Raw genomic sequence first — 23,415 nt, 5'->3', positions numbered from 1 at the left:
CAGCAGTAAAAGCATGTTCCAGAGTGATGTTGGAGCAGAGAGCCGTGGGTGGGAAGATGGGGAGATAGAGGGTAGCAGCCGGATCTGAGAGTTAAGAACAGACCCTGGGGCTGGCAGGAGAGAACAGGAGGAGTCAGAAATTCATTTCTCTAGATGGAGAGGACACTGACCATGACTTCCAAAGCAGTCACAGGAGATTCACAGCAGGGCCGCCATAATAAGTAAGCCTCTTGCTGAAGACTCGCCCTCCAATTTAGTCCTTTTTGCCTGTCATGAATTGCATCGGCTGCTGTCATTGAGTTATTCCGAGTTCTGTTTGTAATTGGAACACAGCTGAAATTAGGGTGCATGTGACCCTAGAGATGTGTGGGTTTCTGGAGGATATTTGGGAAATATCTCCAGACCCTTTGCTCCCTTTTTCTCTGTGTCTGTGGATTAGGTGGAGGTGCTTATCAGATACCCTGAGCCCCTGCTGTGCTGTACCTGGTTCTCATTCTGAACACACAGTCCCTCAGGGCAGTCCCCGTGCAAGTGCTAATAAGGCTCCCACACTCCAGCACCGCGACTTCACTCGGGAGGGGCTCCCAGAACAGTCAGTGCTGAAGAACAAAGGCTTTGTTTGCTTTGTGAAATCCCTAGGAAAATCTTAAAAGGAGAAGTACAATGAAGAACTAGGGAGGACAAGTGGAATTCTTTATTGTGATGCCGTAAAACATCCCTCCAGCCTTGAGTACTTCAGGCACGCCGATACACTTCATCCTCAGTGCCGATGTGTGCCACGGGTGAAGTGTGGGCCTGAGCTCTGATTCCAGCAGTAGGCTCGGCTCACACTGATTGTCCTACACCCTTGTTATGAGATTACTCTTAATAGCATGTCAGGTTTAGGGGGCGGTTGGCTGGCTTCCCAGGGTCATTGTAACTGGCCCAGAGGATCATGCTGATCTTGACCTAATTCCGTGGAGCTATATATACTAGTTATCACAGACAGCAGTTTGAAGTTCTTCCACCTGTAGGTTTACATGCAGAAAACAAGTGGAGGAGGGAGGGCGCTAAATCCTAACTGGTTTCAGTGCTTGTATTCCACATGTCAGAGGGAAGCCCTCACATTTTGTTCTCCCTCAAAGAAACAACTTGGGGTATGTCACTTCTTTCCTCAGGGTAGAATGAACATGTTGCAGGAGTACGGTTTTGTTTTGTTTTGAGACAGGATCTTGTTCTGTCACCCAGACTGGGGTCCTGTGGTGTGATCATGGCTCACTGCAGCCTCAAACTCCTGGGCTCAAGCAGTCCTCCCACCTTAGCCTCCCAAGTAGCTGGGACTACAGGCACATGCCACCGGGCCCAGCTAAGTTTTAAATTGTTTTTGTAGAGATGGTATATCACTATGTTGCCTAGGCTGGTCTTGAACTCCTGGACCCAAGTGATCCTCCCACCTTAGCCTCCCAAAGTGTGAGATTATAGGCATGAGCCACCACACCCAGACTGGAATTGAAGTTTTGAGAGCTGTTTAAATAATGACCTGGTTCGGGCTCTGTGGGGAGGCACCCTGGGCTGGTGACAGAGAAAGCTGGATGATGTCTTAGCCCCATTTTTTCCACCCTTGTCATGAGATGCCTTCTTGCCATTTTTCTCACAGACCCGATACTTCTCCCCACAAGCTCGCCATCGATTCCACGCTGCCCTTGCGTCTTGTTCCACCTCGATGCTGATCCTGTCCAACCTGGTGTTTCTAGGGGGCAATGAGGTTGGGAAAACCTACTGGAATAGGATCTTCATACAAGGTAAGTTGCTTGACAGTGCTGTTTTCAATCAGTTTCTTGTTTTCCATGTATGCGGGTGGGATCACACATGGGATGGATGGGATTTGGGGAACTCATTCATTGTTATGTTCATAGTATGTGACCTCTAAAGTACCAGCCAGGAATAATTGCCTATGTTTAGCTATGACTTTAAGTGTCCCCTCTTTTTGATGTACCCCATATCTCCTGTATGTGATACTTGTTTAACACCAAAAGGTATTATTCCAACTCTCCCAAAGTGTATATTCCCTTCCATTACACTATGTTTCCAATGATTTGATATTTCTTAATCTTTCCTACTGCTGTGGTTGAATATCCCCTTCAAAACTCATGTTGAAATTTAACCCCCAATTGGCAGTATTGAGAGATGAGGCCTTTAAGAGATGATTGGATCATGAGGGGTCTGCCCTCATGAATGGATTAACCCATTCACGGATTAATGGATTATTATGGAAGTGGGACTGGTGACTTTACAAGAAGAGGAAGAAAGACCTGAGCTAGGACGCTCAGCCTCCTCACCATGTGATGCCCTGTGCTATCTGGGGACTCTGCAGAGAGTTCCCACCAGCATGAAGGTCTTCCCCAGATGCAGCCCCTTGACCTTGGACTTCTCAGCTTCCATAACTGTAAGAAATAAATTCCATTTCTTTATAAATTATCCAGTTTTAGATATTCTGTTATAATCAACAGGCAACAGAGACACCTAATGTCCGTGGGTCCTAGCCTGCAATGTACTGCAAAATCTCACCTTGTTTTGTTTATTGCTCTGAATGTCTTACTAGGAATCTGCCCTAGAAGCTTCCTTGTACTCTCCTGAAGCTGTGGCATGGCATTGGTATTTGCCACAGCTCTTGGTTGTGGGTATTTTTGTGTGAATACCAGGGGCCAACCTTATGTTTAATGTACATTAAATAGGTAATCTGAATATCCAAAGCAAAGCCATACCTGCAGCAGGTAAACTGCTACTATGTGGGAGTTGTCAAAATATTCTATTAATAATTGATCATTGTTTATTTATGGTCACCATTTCCCTTGGGCTGGGACTGAATTATATCTAGGAGAATCGGGAGATTTGGAACCACTCACAGTACATACTACTGTAGCCAACTCGCTACATCTTAAAAGAGAAGATCCCTGCTCTGTTCCCTGCCCAGTAACACGGTCTTGAGCTTTTGCTTTGGGAAGCTTTGCCAAGTGGTGATGACGTAACTCTGCACAGCTGGCCCATCATCTCCACATCTGGGTCCCTGAGAAGGCAGCAGTGCTTTTGCTGCAGCTCTTTTCACACCAGAAATAACAGCAACACAGCTGCAGTATTTCAGAATGGCAAACCATGGGCCTAAACTGTGGCAGCCTTGGGTGAGCCAGGCTCAAAGGGCCAGGAGAGAGTCCTGTTCTACTTTAATCTTGTCACTAAAAGACCCCTCTTTGATCTTGCTTTCTGTGAGATGTTTTAGCTGGTAGTTCCTGGAAAGACCATGTGCTTTCTAAGTGAAAGCTTTCCTTTAATAGAGATGAGAGATCGTAGGGTGCAAAGGATCTGAAGATACAGGTGGGTTACAGCATTTTTTACTTTTCTTGGGCCCTCTCACAGAACCTAGCACAATGATAAGAACATTGTGACTTGGGGGGAAAGTGCTGATTTGGTTTGCTTGTCACATAATGAGGAAGCTCTGATTTTCACTTCCCTGAATCAAATGCATTCAGTGTTTGCTACTTGCGAGGCACTGAGAACACAGAGATGAAAAAGGAAGCTCACAAATGTGAGTGCCAAATACACAAAAATGTGCAGTAGATTCAGGGAATTGCTCTGCTGGATGTATGAGTGAATTATTGGAGGTCACAGGATAGAGTAACTGACTTTCCACAGAAGATAGACTCTTCAGAAGAGGTGGCATTTGAATTGAAGTAATAATTCAGGAATTTGCTAGGTAGAAAAGGCAGGTATATCAGGGAAATTAACACTGGCTGCTTTGTCTGAAATTCCAAAATCTCAGTAATTTCTCACCATAGAAGTTTGTTTCTCTGACAGTTCAATACAAATTCGGTGGCTTTTTCTAAGCAATGACTCCAGGACCTACAATGTTTGTTTTGATTCTCCAAAATCTTGTCCTGGCATCATGGAGGGGAAGAGAACACGGGACTGGCACACCAGGTGCTCAAACACGTGACATTTCTGCTTACATGTCATTGGTCAGAGCCAGTCACATGACCAACCCAAGTACAAGGCAGGGGCATGTAGGGAAGCATGCAGATATCAGTGTGCACCAGCTATCTATGGCACAGCAGGAGTGGCACATGGGCCTGGCCAGAAATGCCCAAGAGGCAGGTGGAAATATGAGTTAGAGTTGGAGAAGATGGTGGAACCAGTGATTGAGATGTGTGGGGGTCAAGGGCGTAAAGGTTGTATGTGAGGCCAGGGGAGTAGATGCAATTAACCATGGAGCTGTGTAGAGTGAGAAGAGAACAGGGTGGGAGAAACCCCAGGGAATGCTGGCATTGAAGGGAGCAGAGAGAAAGGCAGGAAGATCAAAGTGTGACTTACCTGACATCCTATGGAGTTAACCTCACTCACATGGGATTGGGCTCTGAAAACCCGGTCTGCTGCTGCCACATGGGACCTGCTATGGTCTATGACTGAACGCACTATTTATGTCCTCCTTGGACTCGGGTGCCACAGCCCTGGGAACTCTGATTCTATAAATGTGGAAGGCTCTGTGGAATCATCTCTCTTCTGGGTTCTGAGGCCAGAGAAACTCAGCTTAGAAGGCTTTTTCTATGTCAGTGATTATCCAAATAAGCTTGTTTGCATCTCTGCTGGTCTGTGCCATGGGCCTCCTGAGTCAGGGAATGTCTGCTGGGGTTTTGGCAGTTGCCCCTTCATCTGTTCCTTGCTGTGGGTTTTTGTCCCTGAAGGATTGGCTTTAGATATCTCTTGGAGGTAAATGAACCAGATGGTGTCCAAGCTCCCATCCTGGAGAACTCTGGATTTCATTTAATAACTAATGTGACTTGATAGAAGATTAATATGAATATTCCTGTTTTGGTGAAATAAAATAATGAGTCTATACGATGCTCCCTCAGTCTCTGCTGGGGCTATTCATATCTGAGCTTTGTAAAATTAAAAAAATCTGAATTCGGAAACTCATCTGACCTCAGAAAGTTTAGTTAAGGGATTGTCAAACTGTATATGAAATTGCTGACAAATGTGCACCTTTGACAGCCTTGTAGTCTTGGCATCTTCCCTGGGACACATGATCAGTTCCTGTCGCTCCAGAGCCCATCTTTTACACACTGAGGAAATACAGTGAAGCGAGTGAGAATGCTGGCTTTAGGGATGGAGAGCATTTAAGCTCAGTGTCTAGATTTCCAGATTTAAGGGAAAGGTGGCCCTTCCCTCTGCACCTTGATGGGTTGGGACCTGCCGCAGCAAGAGGGAGGAACCGCTGACACCACATCCCTCTAACAGGTCTTGCCTCAGAGTCCTGGAGGAGTAGGTAGGAGCAGATGGGTATCTAGGAGATAGGGATTATTGAGGAGATTTGTGAACACCTCACAGCTAATGGGGTGTGGATACACATGTGTCTTAAAAGATACACCTCTCTGTTTCCCAGGGAGCCCTCTTCTGGCATCACTGATGTCCCTAGAAGTATCTCATGATTCACCTGGAAAAGTTGTCTTAAAATTGGTATCTTCCTGTCTCCAGTTCACTTGAATTTAGCCGTAGATTTGTTTGCTCTAAACTACAAAGTTTATTTTAGTGATTTCCATGAAAATGTCTGTCCTGGTCTCTGTGGGTGATATGGGTGAGATGAGGCTGTAAAACCAGACCCTTCCCTTTCTGTTGTGCACCTGCCCTGCTGTCTAGAGAGTGGAAGACAGAGTCTGAAGGCAAGGGATAGAAATGCTCGGTGGCAAACCTAGGGCTCTGGTAATGTGTCATCCCCAAAACAGTTTTGGTCAGGAAGTGTTACCTCTGCTGCTGAGGTTGAAGAAGTAGTGTTGAGTTTATTCAGCAGAGAATAAGGGATCTATGTTTTTGTTTTTATTAAAAAAAAAAAAAAAAAAAAAAAACTCCAAATTTTTACTTTTGAAGTTATGCTTCAAGCTGCTTGAGGAATATGCATATTTAGGCCTCACAAACTTTATTTAAAAGACTTAGCTGGTCCACAGATCTGAGAAGGATATGGCTGGAGATTTGGTCCAAATGCTGTTCTAGGAGGAACTCTGCTGTGTCATGCTTTGCAGAGACTAATGCAGGTTGCTTTTTACAAGCGCTTTGGCTCTGAAAAGCATTTGTTAATAGAAGGAGCTTTCTCATGCCTGCCATAAATCTTTGACATTGAAGGATAATTTCTTCAACAAGCAGCTGAATAGAGCTCTGTAATTCGAAGTTACCAATGAGTTGTAACTCCAGATCAAGGCCAGTCCCCATAAACCAGCTGTGGCCTAAGCATCTTGGCAGTGCTCTCTCCACTGTCCTGGGGTAATGAGGAGAAAAAGTATTCAAGGGGGTGTGTTTATACACTGGGAATATATCTGGCCTTGAGAGGGCTGAGAGCCTTATAATGTTTGTATGGGTGCAGAATGGTGCTTCTTCTGAAAAGTCTGTGTGCTTTTGTCCAGGGAAGCCATGGACTTTGTTTAAAAAGAAAAAGAAAAAGAAAAAAGGAAAACCAAACCATTTCCCAAGTGGAGGGGCCTGGATCACTGGGGTGATCCAGTGACAGTGTTGCAGTGACAAGAGCTTGGTAGAGATGTGGCATCCACGGAACATTGCCCTGTCTGATGCCTCCTTACACACACACCTGTACACACATGCACACATACACACATGGATGTTTGTTTTTCCTTCTATTATCCGATCTATTTTGGCAAGCTCTGCCTTGACACTTAGCTCCTGGAGTGACCCCATGCCAAGGCAAGGAGAATTTTATTCTTTTTCCCTCTAGATTGCAGTGAGAGAGGAGCTGGTAATTTTCTTATGCAGGTCCCCATATTTGCTTGCTATTTCTAGCTGAGAGAAGAGAAAGTATATTTTTCCCTGATTACTAGCTTGTCTGAGCAGTTTATTTGCCTCCTAACTCAAATGGTTCTGGACAGGCATTTTATTTAAAGCTGAACTGGAGTATTGCACTAGAGATTCTGGAGGGTTGTGGTTAAATAGAAATTCATTCCCATCATATCTTCTTAAATTCTTGGGATTAAAAATTTCATTTCTGATGAAAGAGGACAGAGGGCAGGTGTCGGTGTCTCAGAGGCCATGCTTTCTGATGACTTTGTTTCACGGCCTTCCCTAGCCCTTCTCTCCAAGTGGAGTTTTCACTGCTGTCATTGATTGTGTCTGTGCCTCACTGGATCCTCTGAAAGTTCTAGAAGAGTTTGAAAAGCAGGTGCTTCCTGTGCATCATACTTAAGGGTGATGAGGTTGACATGTAGATGTATTACACGGTCTATCCGTGTTTACGTCATTGGTCTATTTATGACCATTCTTGGAATCTGAATGTCAAGACTTGCAGAAGCCTTGGTTTCTTTATTGCATGCCACATGGCCAGCCAGAGGCCTTGGGCATTAGTTTTCCCACAAGTAATTCCAGCCAAGTCACCAGGCATAGAATGTGAGGAATAGTGAGTGAAAGTCCTTATTCATAAGTGCACCTGGGGTTATGTTAAAGCTGAAACAAATTCTAAAATACCCAGGAAGGGCTTTCAACCAGATAACATTTAAATCTTTTGTGCTAGGTTGTGGAAACTTTTTCCTGCTAATTAGAGTTTCCAGGGCACTGAACCCTGACCACTTGCTGTGTCGCCAAGTTGGTTCCCTATGGCTACTGTAACAAGTTATTAAAAACTTGTTGGCTTAACACAAGTTTATTTTTCTTGTAGTTGTGAAGACCAGAAGTTTGAAATCAGTCTCACTGGGCTAGTCAAGGTGTTCGCAACGCTGGTTCCTTCTGGAGGCTATAGGGGAGAAGCTGTTTCCTTACCTTTTCCAATTTACAGAGATAGGTTTCTCTTGGCTCATGCCTTCTTTCCTTCCTCTGTCTTCAAAGCCAGCAGTGTAGCATCTTCAAACCATGTTCTTTCATCTGTCTTCTTCTGTCACACATATCTACCTCTTGTTCTTGCTGTCTCCTCTGTTTCTCTCTTTCTTTTTTTTTTGAAACGGGGTCTCTGTCTCCCAGGCTGGAGTGCAGTGGTATGATCTCAGCTCACTGCAACCTTCGCCTCTCAGGTTCAAGCGATTCTCCTGCTTCAGCCTCCCGAGTAACTGGGATTACAGGTGTGCGCCACCACACCAGGCTAATTTTTGTATTTTTAGTAGAGACAGCATTTCACCATGTTCATCAGGCTGGTCTTGAACTCCTGACCTCGTGATCCGCCCACCTCAGCCTCCCAAAGTGCTAGGATTACAGGCATGAGCCACCACACCTGGCCTCCTCCTCTGTCTCTCTTATAATGACCTTTGTGATTCCACTGGGCATGCCTGGATAATCCAGAGAAATTTCCCATCTCAAAATCTCTCAGTTGATCACCTCTGCAAGATCTCTATTGCTGTGTGAGGTGACTTTGACTTTGACAGGTCTGGGGGCTTAGAGGGTGCGCGTCTCTAGTGGAGCCGTTACTCAGCCCACCGCACCACGCTGACATGGGCAATTGCTGTGGCACAGAACACCCCTCGCTGACACCACTGCCATAGCTTCTTTCTAAAGAGATTTGGTTATAATAGCAATTGGGATGTGCCACTAGCCTCCTTAAAATGTGAATCTGCCTGTCAAAAAAAAGGTAATACTTAAATTTCACAGAAGGACACACGTGAGATTTGTTATCTTCAGGGAATTTCAAGGGTGTTGTTGAGGACTGCTGCACTTTTGCCTGCTCAGTGTTTGTTTCGCATTCCTTGGTAACAGCGCCCTGCTTTTCCTTTGGGAACAGATCTCTCCCACCCGCCCTCAATCTGTGATTCCGGTAGGGCACACCCCGTATCTAAGATCCACAATCAATGAGTGGCCCGGGACTGGCCAGGCAGTAGGGTCCGTCTCGCCATGTGATATAATTCCAGAGCTTTTGCTGGAACTATTGGGAAGCAGAAGCAATCTCTCCTTTGGAGTGTGGAGTTGTCAGGATGCAGAGCTGGAGCTGCTGAGCCCTCTCGTCCTCCCAGTGAACAGCCACGGAGGCGGGGGGCCAGCTCAGAGGAAGGCAGAGCTGCAGGATGGAAACTGAAGCCATATAATTTTGAGCCCCTAGATCGAGGAATGCCTGAAGCCAACATATCTTTGTATTTTTCTGTTACAGGAGATTTATTTTTATTTTTTTTACTCAATCCATGTTGGGAGACAGTGTTCCAGGGTTTTCTTTGTTTCTGCATTTCTTGCAAACAGAGGCACTGGCTACCTTTGTTCCCAATTATTTTTCCTGGAATATTTGTATAGAAAACACCTCAGAATTGTCCAGCTACTAAGCAGCAATATCAGGTGAGATTACAAGCCCTTTGACTCCAAATTCTACATTCTTTGTATCAGACTACTCTTCTCTCTCTGCTCGGTGAGGCCTAAATCATGACAGGCAACCACTGTTTTCACTGTGACCCATCCCTGGATGTCAATGCCAGAGACAGTCTAAGGTGCCTGGTTAGTTGTTCTGATTCTTAGTACTTCTCCACTGAGCATGTTGGGAGGGTGACAAGAGTCAGACCTTCCAGGCTCTGGGGCTGATAGACCAGCCTGAGGCCTGTTAGCTGGATCAGCACTGACCAGTCCACATGCCTACAACTCTTTTTATCCCAAGCCTGCTCAGATGGTCAAGGACTCTGGCTTCCCTCTTTAGGTTTACTCCGACATTGCATTTGATTGGTCCCAAGCCCTGTTTCCAGTGTAATTACTCTTTTCCAGACAAGAAAGCAGTGGAAAGAGGAGATAATTTTGTTTTGGCACACAATTTCAACGACTGGGGAAACAGAATTATCTCAGGTTGGCTGTCATAAGAGCCGAGGGCCTGTGACTGTCATATGTAAGGGCAGTGCTGGAAATGCAACAAAGGACAGCAACATGGCTGGCTGTGGTTCTTGTCTTTGCAGTGAAGATCAGAAAGTAGAATCCAGGGGACCTTTTCCTTGCCTCAGGAATTCTATCTGGCACTGTGGTCATTTATCTTAAGTGTAATTAAGGCACTCAAGTCTTTCAGTGAATATTCAACAAATGAGAGTGAAGACTATACAAAAAAACCTTTTCATTATCTTGAAACAAAGACAGAAAAAAGCATATCTTGTTTTGTCAGCACCTGTTTGGTACCACGTAAGATTGTTGAAGGGGTCAGAGCTTCCAGCTGACACCTGTCAATTGGGCCTAGTTGGGCTATTTTCCTCTGTACTAACCTAACTCTCCCAGCTGCCAGGGGCTGCCCTGATCACATTAGCTGCTGCTGTGGAGTATTCTCTCTAAGGGGAAGCTACTGAAAGGGGAAAGCATGGAAAAGAGGGTGTTACGGTTGAATTGTGCCCACCCAATGAAGTCCTAATCCTAAGTCCACAATACCTCAAAATGTGACCTTATTTGGAAATAGGGTCTTTATAGAGATGATAATGAAGCAGCGTCATTGTCTGGGGTAAATACCTGAGGTTTGTCATCTTACACCAAGGAAATCGAGTACGCAGACACAAAAGAAGTGGGTTTAGGAGTGGAGGTTTAATAGGCAAAAGAAAGAGAAAGGAGAACAGCTCTCTGTCTTGAGGAGGTGATGTCTGGTTTACATAGGGCCCAAAGATTGGTTGGACCAGGTGTGACATTTACGTGGCACGAGGAAGCTAGCCTGGCTGGTGCCATGTCGCCTGCTCCTTACTGTACACATGGTTGGCAAAGAAAAGGGAAGATGGAGCCGCCATTTTGGACATGCCTAGTCCCCACATAGCCTCTTTCCTATTGGCACAGCTGCCGGCATTCAAACTGCCATGCAAGCTTCCAGCTTGCTTGTGTATGTCTGCAGTTCAATTTTACAAGCTACTCTTTGTTAGAATATGGTTTGGGGCTGCTTTTCATTAAAAGGAAAACCTTACTGAGGACTTCCTGACCCTCACTATCTGCCTGAATAATTTCTTCTTAATTCCTATATCAGTAAGTTAAAAATGAGATTATTAGGGTATACTCTGGTGTCCTTATAAAAAGAGGAACTTTGGATACAAAGATAGACATGCACAGAGGAAGATGATGTAAAGCCACAGGGACCCAGGCAGCCACGGGGAGATGGAGGCAGGGATTGGGGTGATGCTGCCACAAACAAAGGAATACCTGGAGCCACCAGAAGCTGGGAAGGACAAGGAAGGCTCCTCCCCTCCAGGTGTTGAGGAGAGCCTGTTCCTACTGGCTCCTTGATTTCGGAGTTCTAGGCTCTATAACCAACAAACTAAATTTCTGTGGTTCTAAGCCACCTGGTTGGTAGTATTTGGTTCTGGCTGCCCTAGGGAATGAATATGGGGAGCATTATGTTGTGTGGCGTATGGAGTTGGGGTAGGGATAGGTACTGAGATGGGCTGGCAGTGACTCTTTCCCACTGTAAGAAACAGTTCGTGAGTCCAGCAGCTGGAGGGCCAGAAACGCCCACTTCGAGTGTTCAGGTCCACATAATGGTTAGACTTTGCTGTCTGGGCATGGGCCGTAGGACAGACATTCCAACAGTGTGAAGTGAGGATAGGAGTCGTCAAATGCCCAGTCACAGCAATGTCACATGGTTATCCAGAGGCACAGTGAGGGCCCTGGGAGGTGAGGAGCAAGGAAAGCCAGCCTTCTAGCTCCTGGGGAGCCATTATCTTTCACAGGTGATCCAGGTCAAGCAAGAACAGGGATGTATGTGGTAGGTGAAGGCGGGTGAGCAGAAACACGGCCCCACAGTGAGTGTCCCGGGATGCACCAATCAGCCACTTTTAAAACAAAGCCAAACTTCCAGCCCCGACCTGCCTTCATATTTATCTTCTCCTCTTCTGCCCTTCTCTGACCCCTGACATTGATTACACAGGAAGCAGCAGATAGGAATAGCTAGCCTGGCAGTGTATGTCACCCTGTGTCAGGCTGGCAGATGGAGGCTTCCGGGCAGGGCAGGCAGAGCTGATACTCCACTTGAGAGCCACCCTGCATCCCACCAACCCAGGGCCGAAGCCTTTGTCCCCTGGGCGCCTGCTGGCACGTGTGCCCGCAGAGCCTCTCTGCACCCTTTTGTTCTCCTCTGGCTATCGTAGCATGCCAGCTGCTGACCACTCTTGCCCAGAGAAGGAGGCAGCTGCTAATTTTAGCCCTACTTAGGTCTCCAGGCAGCACATCTCAGGACTTAAAAAATATTTTTTGGTTGCATTTTTAGGTGATCTTGGGAAGCAGGAAATTGGGAGGACTTCACCTGCTATCAGTAAAATGAAAAGGGAAGTTTAACCTTTTGTTTTAAAAAAGTTACTGTATTTCTTTGCTGTTAGAAGTCTACTGGGGCCAGGGGCATTTGCCTACGAGAGTTAACTTGTAACCTGTGGCTTTTAGTGGGGTAAGAAGACAGACAGCTGAGTGCTAAGCCAGGGGATAGAACATTCTGCCCAGAGAGCACTAGGAAGATGTTTCTGGCCTGCCTGGGGGAGGCCAGGCCGCTCTGCTGATACAAGGGAATGTGGAATTCTGCTTGGTAAACCTGATTTCCGTTTTTCCCCATTGTTTACATGTTGGGTAGGTGGGAGCACTCTCATTTGTCTTGGTTCCAAGTTGGGTTGCCTTAGTGAGAAGGCCTTTGAAACACATCTGTTGAGTCATTCACAGCAGGGAGCCATTTGTGTTCTGAGGGTTGTCAATCATAGAAAATCTGGAAAATACCAGACAACATAATGGCACAGCAGCCAAACCATGCCTGGACATTTTCTGGTCACACAGGTCTGTCTGTGGAGCTGTGCTTTTTCTCAGAAAGTCATTGGTTTTTTTTTTAATAAGCTAGAAGAAACCAGCTAACTTGTAACTTAACAAAATTGTTCCCAATCTTGTTGTTTTTCTGTTTGCGTTCACAGTTATCCATAACTGACTTTAGTCATATTTGAAGCTAACCTCTTGATTACTTTTTTCACTTTATGACTGCCATTTAAGGTTGCTGGAGGGTTGGCTCATGACTTTTGGATTGCAATACAAAATTTCTATCAGCCAGGGCTTTACCAAGAAAAGCAAAAGTCCATGGCAAGGAAATAAGCAATGTGGGAAGTATCTCAGCTTATCTGATGCAGGAGAAAGAAGGACAGTGGTCAGCTGAGTCTAGGTGCAAGGCTAAGTTATTTTTACAGAGAATACTGCCAGAAGGAGAGGGCTTTTGGGACATAGTGTTGTGATATATGCTTTGGGGACAAAAAGGTGAATGGCTCAGGGTTGCACCAATAAGCTGATTTTAAAACACAGCCAAACTTCTGGCTATCACTTGCCTTAATATGTGTCTTCTTAATTCTGTCTTCTGGGTGAGAAAGTCACCATGGAGGATGTGACATCAGAGGCAGGCTTAATGGATGAGTAAGTACCAGACTTGGGGGATGGGTCACAGCCTGTATAAAGGTATGGAGGCATAAATCATATATTCAGGAACTGCAAGCATCCTGGGATCATAGCAGGAGAGGATGCAAGGTGTGATATTGATGAGTAAGCTGTTTGCACCAACAAACACCAGGAAGGTAACTTGAGGATCAGGGAATGAAGTCCATACATGCCATGCTAAGGAGTGTGCACTTCATCCTTAGTAGGCTGAGAAAGGCAGGGGCTACAAGGATTTTTGCAAGAGAGTGACATGATTTTCATTTTTGAAAGATCCATCTGGAGGTCACGTGAAGGGGAGCAGTCCTAGGTGCAGGGCGATCAGGAGGAAGCTGTGGGAAAGATGGTGAGGCTCTCAGCTATGGCTGTGGGGCATCGAAGGACAGAAAAGATGGGAAAAGAAATCTTCAGAGTTCTCCCAGGGAGAATTTTAGGGAATCAGTTAAGTCTTCATAATTTGTACAATAATGGTTTTGGTACCTGAGATGGGCAAAAATACCTGAGGTTTATCCTTTTTATTTGGGAGCTCATTATAGATTAATTTCTGAAGTTTGGAGAAAGAATGGTCACTCCAAGTTTCCCCTCTGTTTCTTTGCCTTTGCCCTTAGAATTTGAAAGGATATGCAAGTGCCAAGGAGAATGTGAAAACAAAGAGGGGGTGCTTTGTGGAGATGAGCCGCTTGCTCCATGTACTGCCTGAATTAATGTTTTTTCCAAGGCTAAGTTCGCTCCGGAACGGGCACTCCTTTTATAGAAAGTGTTTTGTTCTCTGCAGATATTTTACAGATATTTCAGATTCGTCTTCTGTTTCCTTAAACATCAATAAGCATAGCTGCTTTGTAATCTATGTTTGATATTTTAAGTATTTTTAATCTGTGTGAATCTGTGTCTGCTGTGTTCCTTTACTGCTGGATTTTACCCCTACCTTCTCTTTCCTTGGATACTTGGTTATCTTTGACTACGTGCTGCTCATTATCTTGCGTAATTACATGTGAGGTATTCCTGAGGCCCAGTGTGAAGGTATCTTCCTCCAGACAAAATTTGTGCTTGCATCTGCCAGACCAATAGGGCTGACTCAAGAGTTGCATTTCCTTAGGGAGGGATTCACTTCCCTCCCCTTCTCCTTTGGAGGTGGGAACTAGGTTTACCTCTGGTTAACCCTTAACCTTAGGATGAGTATGATTATTTTCTGGACCCCAGCTTAATGTGTTTTTGAGGACCCACCTGTTAGACTCATTGCTTTTGTCAGGCTCTGAGATTTTTCTTCTGCTATCTCACCCCAAAGGCTGCAGCACAGTCTGGACAGACAGATGTTTTCAGGAAAAAAAAACAAAAAAACTTTAAGAACTTTGTTTGCCCCCTTTGGTTCTCATTTTTTCTTAGATTTTGGCCTGGTTATTCCTTACTGTCTTTCCGGAATGTTGCTAGCTGTTTAGGGAAAAAAATTAAAACATTTATCTGTCAATTTTAGGATTCTGTTTTCTCCCAGTGGAAGTACTGGTACAAATAATATACCTACCATTGCCGGAAGCTGAAGTCTTAGATTCTGCAGAAATTCTGCTTTTCCTCAGAGTCAAACATCCCAGTTGAAACGTCTAAGAAATGACAATGTGCTTCAAATATAAATAGGAAGTGTTAGGTAAATGCTTTATTAGTGAATTCATATTGAATTGCTAAGAGAAGTTAGGTGTGTCTGAGATGTCCCCTGATTTCTGAGGGCTGTTACAGAGGCAGTGTAGGGTGGTAGTGGAGGACTCTGGAATCAGATATAATTGAGCCACTTACTAGTATGAGAACTTGGACAAGGGACCTAACCTCTTTAATACTCAAATTCCCACCTGTAAATTGAGAAAAATACCTACCTCATAGGGGCTTGTAGAGATTAAATAAGATAATAAATATAACCTTACACAGTTCCTGGCACATGATGACCCCTTACTAATGGTAGTTATTAGTACTGGTATTATATTAACATTATTCTGCCACATGGCCCCATTTTTCTTCTATCAAAATAGTTTGGTGGATATGCACATGCAAAAGAATGAAGCTGGACCCATACCTCACATCATATACAAAAGTTAACTCACAACGGATCAAAGACCAAAACGTAAGAGCCAAAACTATAAAACTCTTAAAACAAGATAAATCTCCATGACTTTGGATTAAATAATAGCTTCTCAGATATGACACCAAAGATACAAATAACAAAAGAAAAAATAGATCAATTCGGTGTCATCAAAACTAAAAACTTTGGTGCTTCAAAGGACATCAAAAAAATGAAAATACAGCCAGGATATGATAAATTTTTGCACATCATATAATGATGAGGAACTTGTATCTAGAATATATAACTCAACGATAAAATAAGACAATTCACCCAGTTAAAAATGGGCAAAGGGGGCCGGGCGTGGTGGCTCACACCTTTAATCCCAGGACTTTGGGAGGCCAAGGCAGGAGGATAACAAGATTAAGAGATAGAGACCATCCTGGCCAACATAGTGAAACCCCGTCTCTACTAAAAATACAAAAATTAGCTGGGCATGGTGGCACACGCCTGTAGTCCCAGCTACTTGGGAGACTGAGGCAGGAGAATTGCTTGAACCCAGGAGGCAGAGGTTGCAGTGAGCCAAGATCACACCACTGCACTCTAGCCTGGCAACAGAGCGAGACTCCGTCTCAAAAAAAAAAAAAAAAAAAAAAAAAAAAAAAAAAAAAAAAAAAGGACCTGAATAGATATTTATGCAAAGAAGATACACAAATGATTAATAAGCACATGAAAAGACATTCAGCATCATTAGACATCAGAAAATGTGCATTAAAACCACAATAAGATAGCACTTCACAGCTACTCCCTTTACTGCTGATGGGAGTGTAAAATGAAAAACAGTTTGGTCTACAGTCTGGTAGTTTCTTAAAAAGTTAAACATAGAGTTACTATATGACATAGCAATTCTACTCCTGTATATGTGCCCAAGAAAAATGAAAAGCTATGTTCACACAAAACTTGTACATGAATTTTCATACCAGCATTCTGCATAATAGCCAAAAAGTAGAAACAACCCAAATGTCTGTCAAATGATATGTGGCATATCCATACAATGGAGTATTATTCAGAAATAAAGAGAAATGAAGTACTGATTTATGCTACAACATGGATGAACCTTGGAAACACGGTAAATGAAGGAAACCAGTCACAGAGGATCACATGTTGTTGATTCTATTTATGCAATGTCCAGAATAGGCAAATCTATAGAGACAGAAATAGAGTAGTAGTTGTCTGGAACTGGGAGGGATAGGGATTTGTAGGGTGATAGCTAATGGGCATGGGTTTCTTTTTAGGGGATGATAAAATATTCTAAAATTGAATATGGGGCTTGGTATGGTGGCCTGTGCCCATAATCTTAGCACTTTGGGAGGTTGAGGCAGGAAGATCACTTCCCTTTAGTTCAGAATTTCGAGACCAGCTTAAGCAACATAGGGAGACCCTATATTTACAAAAAAAAAAAAAAAATCTTTTAAATAGCCGGGTGTGGTGGCATGTGCCTGTAGTCCCAGCTGCTCTGGAGACTGAGGTGGGAGGATTGCTTGAGCCTGGGAGGCCAAGGCTGCAGTGAGCTATGATCATACCACTGCACCACAGCCTGGGTGACAGAGTGAGACCCTCCCTCAAAAATAAAATACTTAAAAATTTTTAAAAAAAATTATTGTGGTGATGGTTTCAAAACTGTGAATATACTAAGAGCCACTGAACTGTGTTCTTTAAATTGGTGAATTGTGTGATATGCAAATCATATCTCAATAAGGGCATGTTAAAAACAGTTTAAGGCTAAAAGATAATTGATCCGATATGGCCCTATCCTCTCCGTCCATCTGTCTATTTGTCTTACCAGCTTTTTTTTTTTTTTTTTTTTTTTTTGAGACAGAGTCTCGCTCTGTCGCCCAGACTGGAGTGCAGTGGCGCGATCTCGGCTCACCACAAGCTCTGCGTTCCGGCTTCATGACATTCTCCTGCCTCAGCCTCCTGAGTAGCTGGGACTACAGGTGCCCGCCACCACGCCCAGCTAATTTTTTGTATTTTTAATAGAGATGGGGTTTCACCGTGTTAGCCACGATGGTCTTGATCTCCTGATCTCGTGATCCACCCGCCTTGGCCTCCCAAAGTGCTGGGATTACAGACGTGAGCCACCGCGCCTGGCCTTACCATCCATTTTATCCGTTCATCCACGCACCCAACAGCCTGTCCACTCTTCCTTCAACCCATTCATTTGTCCATTTACCCTTCCTTCTGCCCTCCCATCTCATGCCATGCCATTTTGCCTTCCTCCCTCACTCTGTCAATCCAAAAAAAAAAAACAAAAAAACGTAAAACCAAAAACTTGATTTGTTGCTCATCTGCTAGTTTAGTCTGTACTAGTCATAATGTAAGTCTCTGCTTTTCATCTTGCTAGTTTGGCATTTCCGGTGTCCTTATGACTTGCCACTTGGCATAAGATGAGTTTTCCAAGCTCTGCAGAGGAAATGCTCTTTGTCAATCCGTCCAGTAAACAGGGGACTGTGAGGTGTTTGATACATAGCCAGCAGCTTACTGAAATGGCAGGAACATCCAGGTCACATCTCACCTGACAGAAGTCCTCAGAATGGTGTGTAGAAAATTTTGGGTTTGTTGTTTGCTGTGACATCTCAGTGTTAAATGTGTGTGACACTCGCTCTTTCCTCCTTTCAGTGGCTCAGTGCAGGTTTGATGCCTGGTAACTGCATTCCTCATTCTTAACACAATGGTGAGTGATTTCAAGGTTGACCTGGTTTAAAACAGCTTTCTTAATGAGACTGTTCACCTTTGTGTCATCATTAGTATGATGTCAGTTCTTTCCTTGCCCAACCTCCAGTACAGTTGTTTCCTAACTTTGTTGCCCATCAGAGTCACCTGGAGAGATTATTTAAAATGCAGAGTCCTGAGCTCTTACCTCTAAGAGATTCTGATTCAGTGGGTCTAGGGTAGCATCTGAGAACCAGTGTTTTAAGGAGCACCCCTAATGACTCTTAATTGGAATCCTCCTTGTACTACCCTGAGATACTCTACCATAATTGATCTGTTAATGCCAGCATTGGTTAACAATATGGGAGACTTCTAATTTCCCTTCTAATGCCTGGCTAGTGTTCATTTCTTCAAGCCTGGAAGTGTTAATCCATGGCTAAGAAGAAGCCATTACTATTCTGTGTATCTCCAGCTGAGTTAGTGGGTAGATTATAGTGCTTTGAGAATTTTGAAGGTGGCAAGAACTCAGCAGCCCTAGGCAGCTCTCATATATCCAGTGATGTAGATACTACAAACTAACTTATCCAAATAATCAGCATCTGGGGTTAGAAACGTACTGTTTGATACTAGATTTTTGCCCTTCTTCATTTTTCTTGGTCGACTTTTTGAAGACAAGAGGGAGTGGCCTTAGGAAGAGAATTATTTGGGGCTAAGGGGTGAAATGAGATGTTAGTTGTAATGAAAACTCTTCTCTGACCACAGAATACTGAGTTCTGACTCCAATAAGCTGAGTAGTGGACTTTAAAATGCCTCTAGATCTGCACATACCTCAAGATGCTATGTGGACATATTTTTTTTTTTTTCTGATGAAGGTATAAACCCATCAGAACACTAAATTCCTCACCATCAAAATGACTTTGCCAAAGCCCTAACATGGAACTGTATTCAAAACATGTGTGTGTGCACCTCCCCCCCACCACACACACACACTCACACACACACACCTCTTTAGGCTAATGCTAGCCAGCTTTGTTATTTGGGATTTTGAAGTACAAACAAGGAAATAGGAGGCTTAAACTAAATTTCAGCTGGAATTGAGGGAGAAAATACTGCAATAGCATCTTGGCTTAGGTGGACACAATTCTCTTTATGGTTTGCAAAGCACATGTATTTGTATTATAGTCCTATGATATAGATTGAACTAGAATTCAAGTTAACTGACCTGCCAAACCCACCTAGGTAGTAAGTGGCAGAGCTGAGTTTTGAGCCCATGTCATCTAGCTGCTTCTTCAGTGCTATTTTCACTACATCACACTACTAAGAAAATGCTGGGGTTTTACGAGTTGTCTGGCTGGATTTAATAACTGAAAGGAACCTTACCTTGTTCTTTAGGGTACAAATGATGAGCTACTGAATACTGTGTGAAAAGAACTATGTAAATGTTTGTGACATGGTGTCAGTGATTAGTGTATGTGTTTTCGGTAGTGTATGTGTTTTCGGGAAGAACTGAATGTCCATATAGTGGACATTCTTAGTGGAAGATCTTAGCACTTGTCTTCCTATCTGTTAATATCTCTTTTAGGAAGACTCCCAGGAACACATAAAACACATATAGTAAAATGCGCAAGTGTTAAATGTGCCAAATGATCAGTTTTTAAAATTGAAGACACCTGTTCAGTCAGTATCCAGCATTCTGGAAATTACTCCTTGTGATCCCTTTTAGTTATAATCCCCTTTAGACTAACCAATATCCTGATATCTATTAGGTTGGTACACAAGTAATTGCAGTTTTGCCATTAATTTTAATAGCAAAAACAGCAATTACTTGTGCACCAACCTAATAACAATATGGATTAAATTTTGCCTACGTTTGAACTTTATTTAAATAGAATGATAAGGTACTAGCAGTTCTGCTGTAATGCTTGTTTTGAAAATGCAAATTTCCATTATGATTGATGCATTAGAGAACAATTTGAGCATAATGCAATTTAGTGTTTGCTTATATGCAATTTTGTCCTCAAGAAACTCTTAAGTGAATGCAGAAATCTTCACTCAGTGAAACTGAGCCCAGTAGGAAAGCACGGCATGCACACACATGCACCTCATGTATCTACCAGCCACCTGGGTTGATTGTGTTATGAGACACACCCATCCACATCTCGTGTTACACACTCCATCCAGTCGTAGGCAATGCTACTTCCACCACGTCACAATAACTTGCAAGCTGCAACCCTTCTTACACCCTCTTCCAAACTTCAGGTCTTTTTCAACATAAAATGCTATTTATTCTAGTATGTATGCATTTCTTAACAATTTTACATGTGTAAAACCGTGCTTCCATTTTTATTAGATTTCCCTATTTTTTAATATTTGTCACTGCCAAAGTTTTGAATGTTTTGTTCCTGTCTTTCTCATAAGCCCTATGATTTTAGTTGCATGCATTTGCATATTGTGTTACTTTTGAGGAACACATACATCACATTAAAGCAGAAGGGACTGTATTTCTCTTTTGTGTCTGGCTCCTTTTGAGATTATGTTTGAGAGATTTATCATTGTTATGTGTAGCAATAGTTCATTTTCATTGCTATACAGTATTTCGTTGTGTGAACATACCACGATTCATATATCTGTTCAACTGATGATGGACTTGTAGATTGTTTTTAGATTGAGACTGTTAAAAACCTTGTACATATTTCTTGTTGAGTATATACTTAGGAATTGCTGGGTCTTATGATACGTGTATGTTCAGCTTCAGTAGAAGTCACTGGTTTTCCAATGGGGTTGCACCAATTGATCGTCTCACTAGAGTGCATGAGGAACTTAGTGGCCTCAAATCCTTTCCAAAACTTATAACTGTCTTTTTAATTTTAGCTATTCTGATAGGTGTGATTGTCATCTCATCATGATTTTAATTTGCATTTCCTTGACGACTAAAGTTTAAGTATCTTTGCAATGTTTATTAGCCACTTGTATACTCTTTTCTGTGAAATGTCTGTAGAAGTCTTTTGGCCATTTAAAAATAATTGAGTTGATTGGCTTTTTCTTCTTGATTTATAGGCATATATTCTGGGTAAGAATTTTTTGTTGGTTTTGTATGTTGTAAATATGTTCTCCCACTCTATGGCTTCCATTTTTTATTCTTTTAATGATGTTTTCTGAGGGACAAGGTTTTTACTTTTCAAGTCCTATTTATCAGTCAGTTCCTTCATTGTTAGTACTTTCTATGTTCTGGTTAGGAAATATTTGTTTACCCCAAGCTCATGAACATACTGTTCTGTATTATCTTCTATCAGTAGAAGCTTTACTTTTTTACTTTCCCTATTTATGTCTAAAATACGTTTAGTATTAATTTTGTGTGTTAATGTGAGTTAGGGATCCATTTTTTTGGTCTATTCGGATATTTAATTGACTCAGCAACATTCATTGAAAAAACCATTGTATCCCCCACAGATGTGTACTACAGCCTTTGTCATAAATCAGATGTCCATGGTCTGTTTGTCTCTTGCTGGGCCAATACAGCACTATCTTAAATCTTGTTGCTGTGAATGTGATTCCTTAATCTTAATTCTTCAGAATTGTCTTGGATACACTTAAATTTTTTACTTCAGAAACATCTTTTCAGTTTCTACAAAAAAAATTAACTTGGTTGGCTTTAGATTGGAATTACATTGAATGTGTATATAAGTTTGTTGAGAATTGAAATCTCTACAATATTGGTACATCTCTAGATTTATTTAGGAAACAAATATAAAACTCATAGTCAGTGTTAGTCTTTGATTAATCACAAATGAAATGATTATTTATATAGGTGGGAAAATAGCTTATGTATCCCAAAATGTTCTGGAACATACCACACGTCCAGAGGGTGAATCACTCCTTCATCTTTTGTAAGGCATCATGGTAGTCATGTCAGTTGAAGTTGGAGATGCGGAGATGGAGGAGATCATGATTTAGCACTGGTCAGTGAATCTTTTGCAGATTTTGTGTGAACAACCTGCCTGCAGAGAGTGGCATTCGCGTTGTCTTTCAGTAGCTTCATTTTTTTAATTTTTTTTATTTTTTTAACCACCAGACAACTTTGTTGGAAGAGAAGAAGGAACATCGTATTCAATTTAATGGACAGAATTTAAATACAAAAGAACTAATTGCAGAAGCATCTGGAAACATTACACAGATGAGCCAGTGGTGTTTAGAGTTGGTGGAAAATGATATATTCATATGCCAAGAATTAAGATGTGATATTTTTGGAAATTTTTATTTTATGGAGAAATTCCTTTTTTTCTGTTTTAAGATCTGTAGCTGAAAAGATGGATATTTTGAAGAATTATTTGGAAATTTGGAGGTCCTCTGGCCCACCTCTCTCTCAAAGCAGCATACTTATTCCAGTATACTTTGCAGAAGCCGTAGAATTGTAGATAGTTAGATCCAAAAAGATCTTGGAGAAGAGACTCTGGTCTAACCCTCCCGTTTTGAAAAAGACACTGAGGTCTAGAAAGGTAACGTTACTTGTATACAATCAGGACTAGAGGCCAAGTCTCCTGACTCTCAGTCCAATGCTCATTTCCAGAGTTCAGCATTTCCCAAAGTATTCTCAAAGTATAATCCAAAGAAATAGTAATCATTTTGGGAGAGTAAAGTGCTTCGTCTAAGAAGTAGTCTTGGGCTGGACGCTGTGGCTCATGCCTATAATCCCAGCATTTTGGGAGACCAAGGCAGGCGGATCATCTGAAGTTAGGAGTTCGAGACCAGCCTGGCCAACATGGCGAAATCCCGTCTCTACTAAAAATACAAAAATTAGCTAGGCGTGGTGGTGGGCGCCTGTAATCTCAGCCACTTGGGAGGCTGAGGCAGGAGAATTGCTTGAACGTGGGAGGCAGAGGTTGTGGTGAGCTGAGATCGCACCACTGCACTCCAGAGTGATAGAGCATGACTCCGTCTCAAAAAAAAAAAAAAAAAAAAAAAAGTAATACTGGTCTTGGGAGAGTGAAGTGCTCAGTCTAAAAGGTGATCCTTGGCAAAATCAGTTTGGAAAATTTTGCATAGCATGTCCTCTTGGAAATTTATGATACACATTGACACTTCTGCCATATAGTAAGGAGAGTTATTTAACTTTAATTCAGTCTTTTCTAAACATTTAACCATGGGCCACTTTTTGCACACAACAACTTGTTATAAGCCCTGGGGTACTCCAGGAAACCTGCAGTAGATGACATGGGTCTGCCTGACAGCCTTTGCCACTGGTAAGGGCTCTCCTTGTAACTTCCACTTATTGCGCGTGGCCACGTCCTCTGGAGTGGTCATTTGGAGATGGAGTTTCTTTCACA

At 42.8% G+C, this 23,415-nt stretch overlaps 1 protein-coding gene across 8 annotated transcripts in view; it reads left to right on the top strand.

Moving 5' to 3' along the window:
* Positions 1-23,415, top strand: part of HHAT (hedgehog acyltransferase) — a 345,552-nt gene that overhangs the window by 293,953 nt on the left and 28,184 nt on the right. For all 8 annotated transcript variants that reach the window (XM_025389801.1, XM_025389791.1, XM_025389780.1 and 5 more), the window contains one exon: positions 1,637-1,781. In XM_025389801.1, the coding sequence (XP_025245586.1) occupies positions 1,637-1,781 (145 nt within the window). The remainder of the gene's footprint in view (positions 1-1,636; positions 1,782-23,415) is intronic.

This window comes from Theropithecus gelada, chromosome 1, assembly GCF_003255815.1.
Source record: "Theropithecus gelada isolate Dixy chromosome 1, Tgel_1.0, whole genome shotgun sequence".
NCBI classification, from domain to species: Eukaryota; Metazoa; Chordata; class Mammalia; order Primates; family Cercopithecidae; genus Theropithecus; species Theropithecus gelada.
Note: the sequence above shows the minus strand (reverse complement) of the source record. Positions and strands in the feature narration are given on the sequence as shown.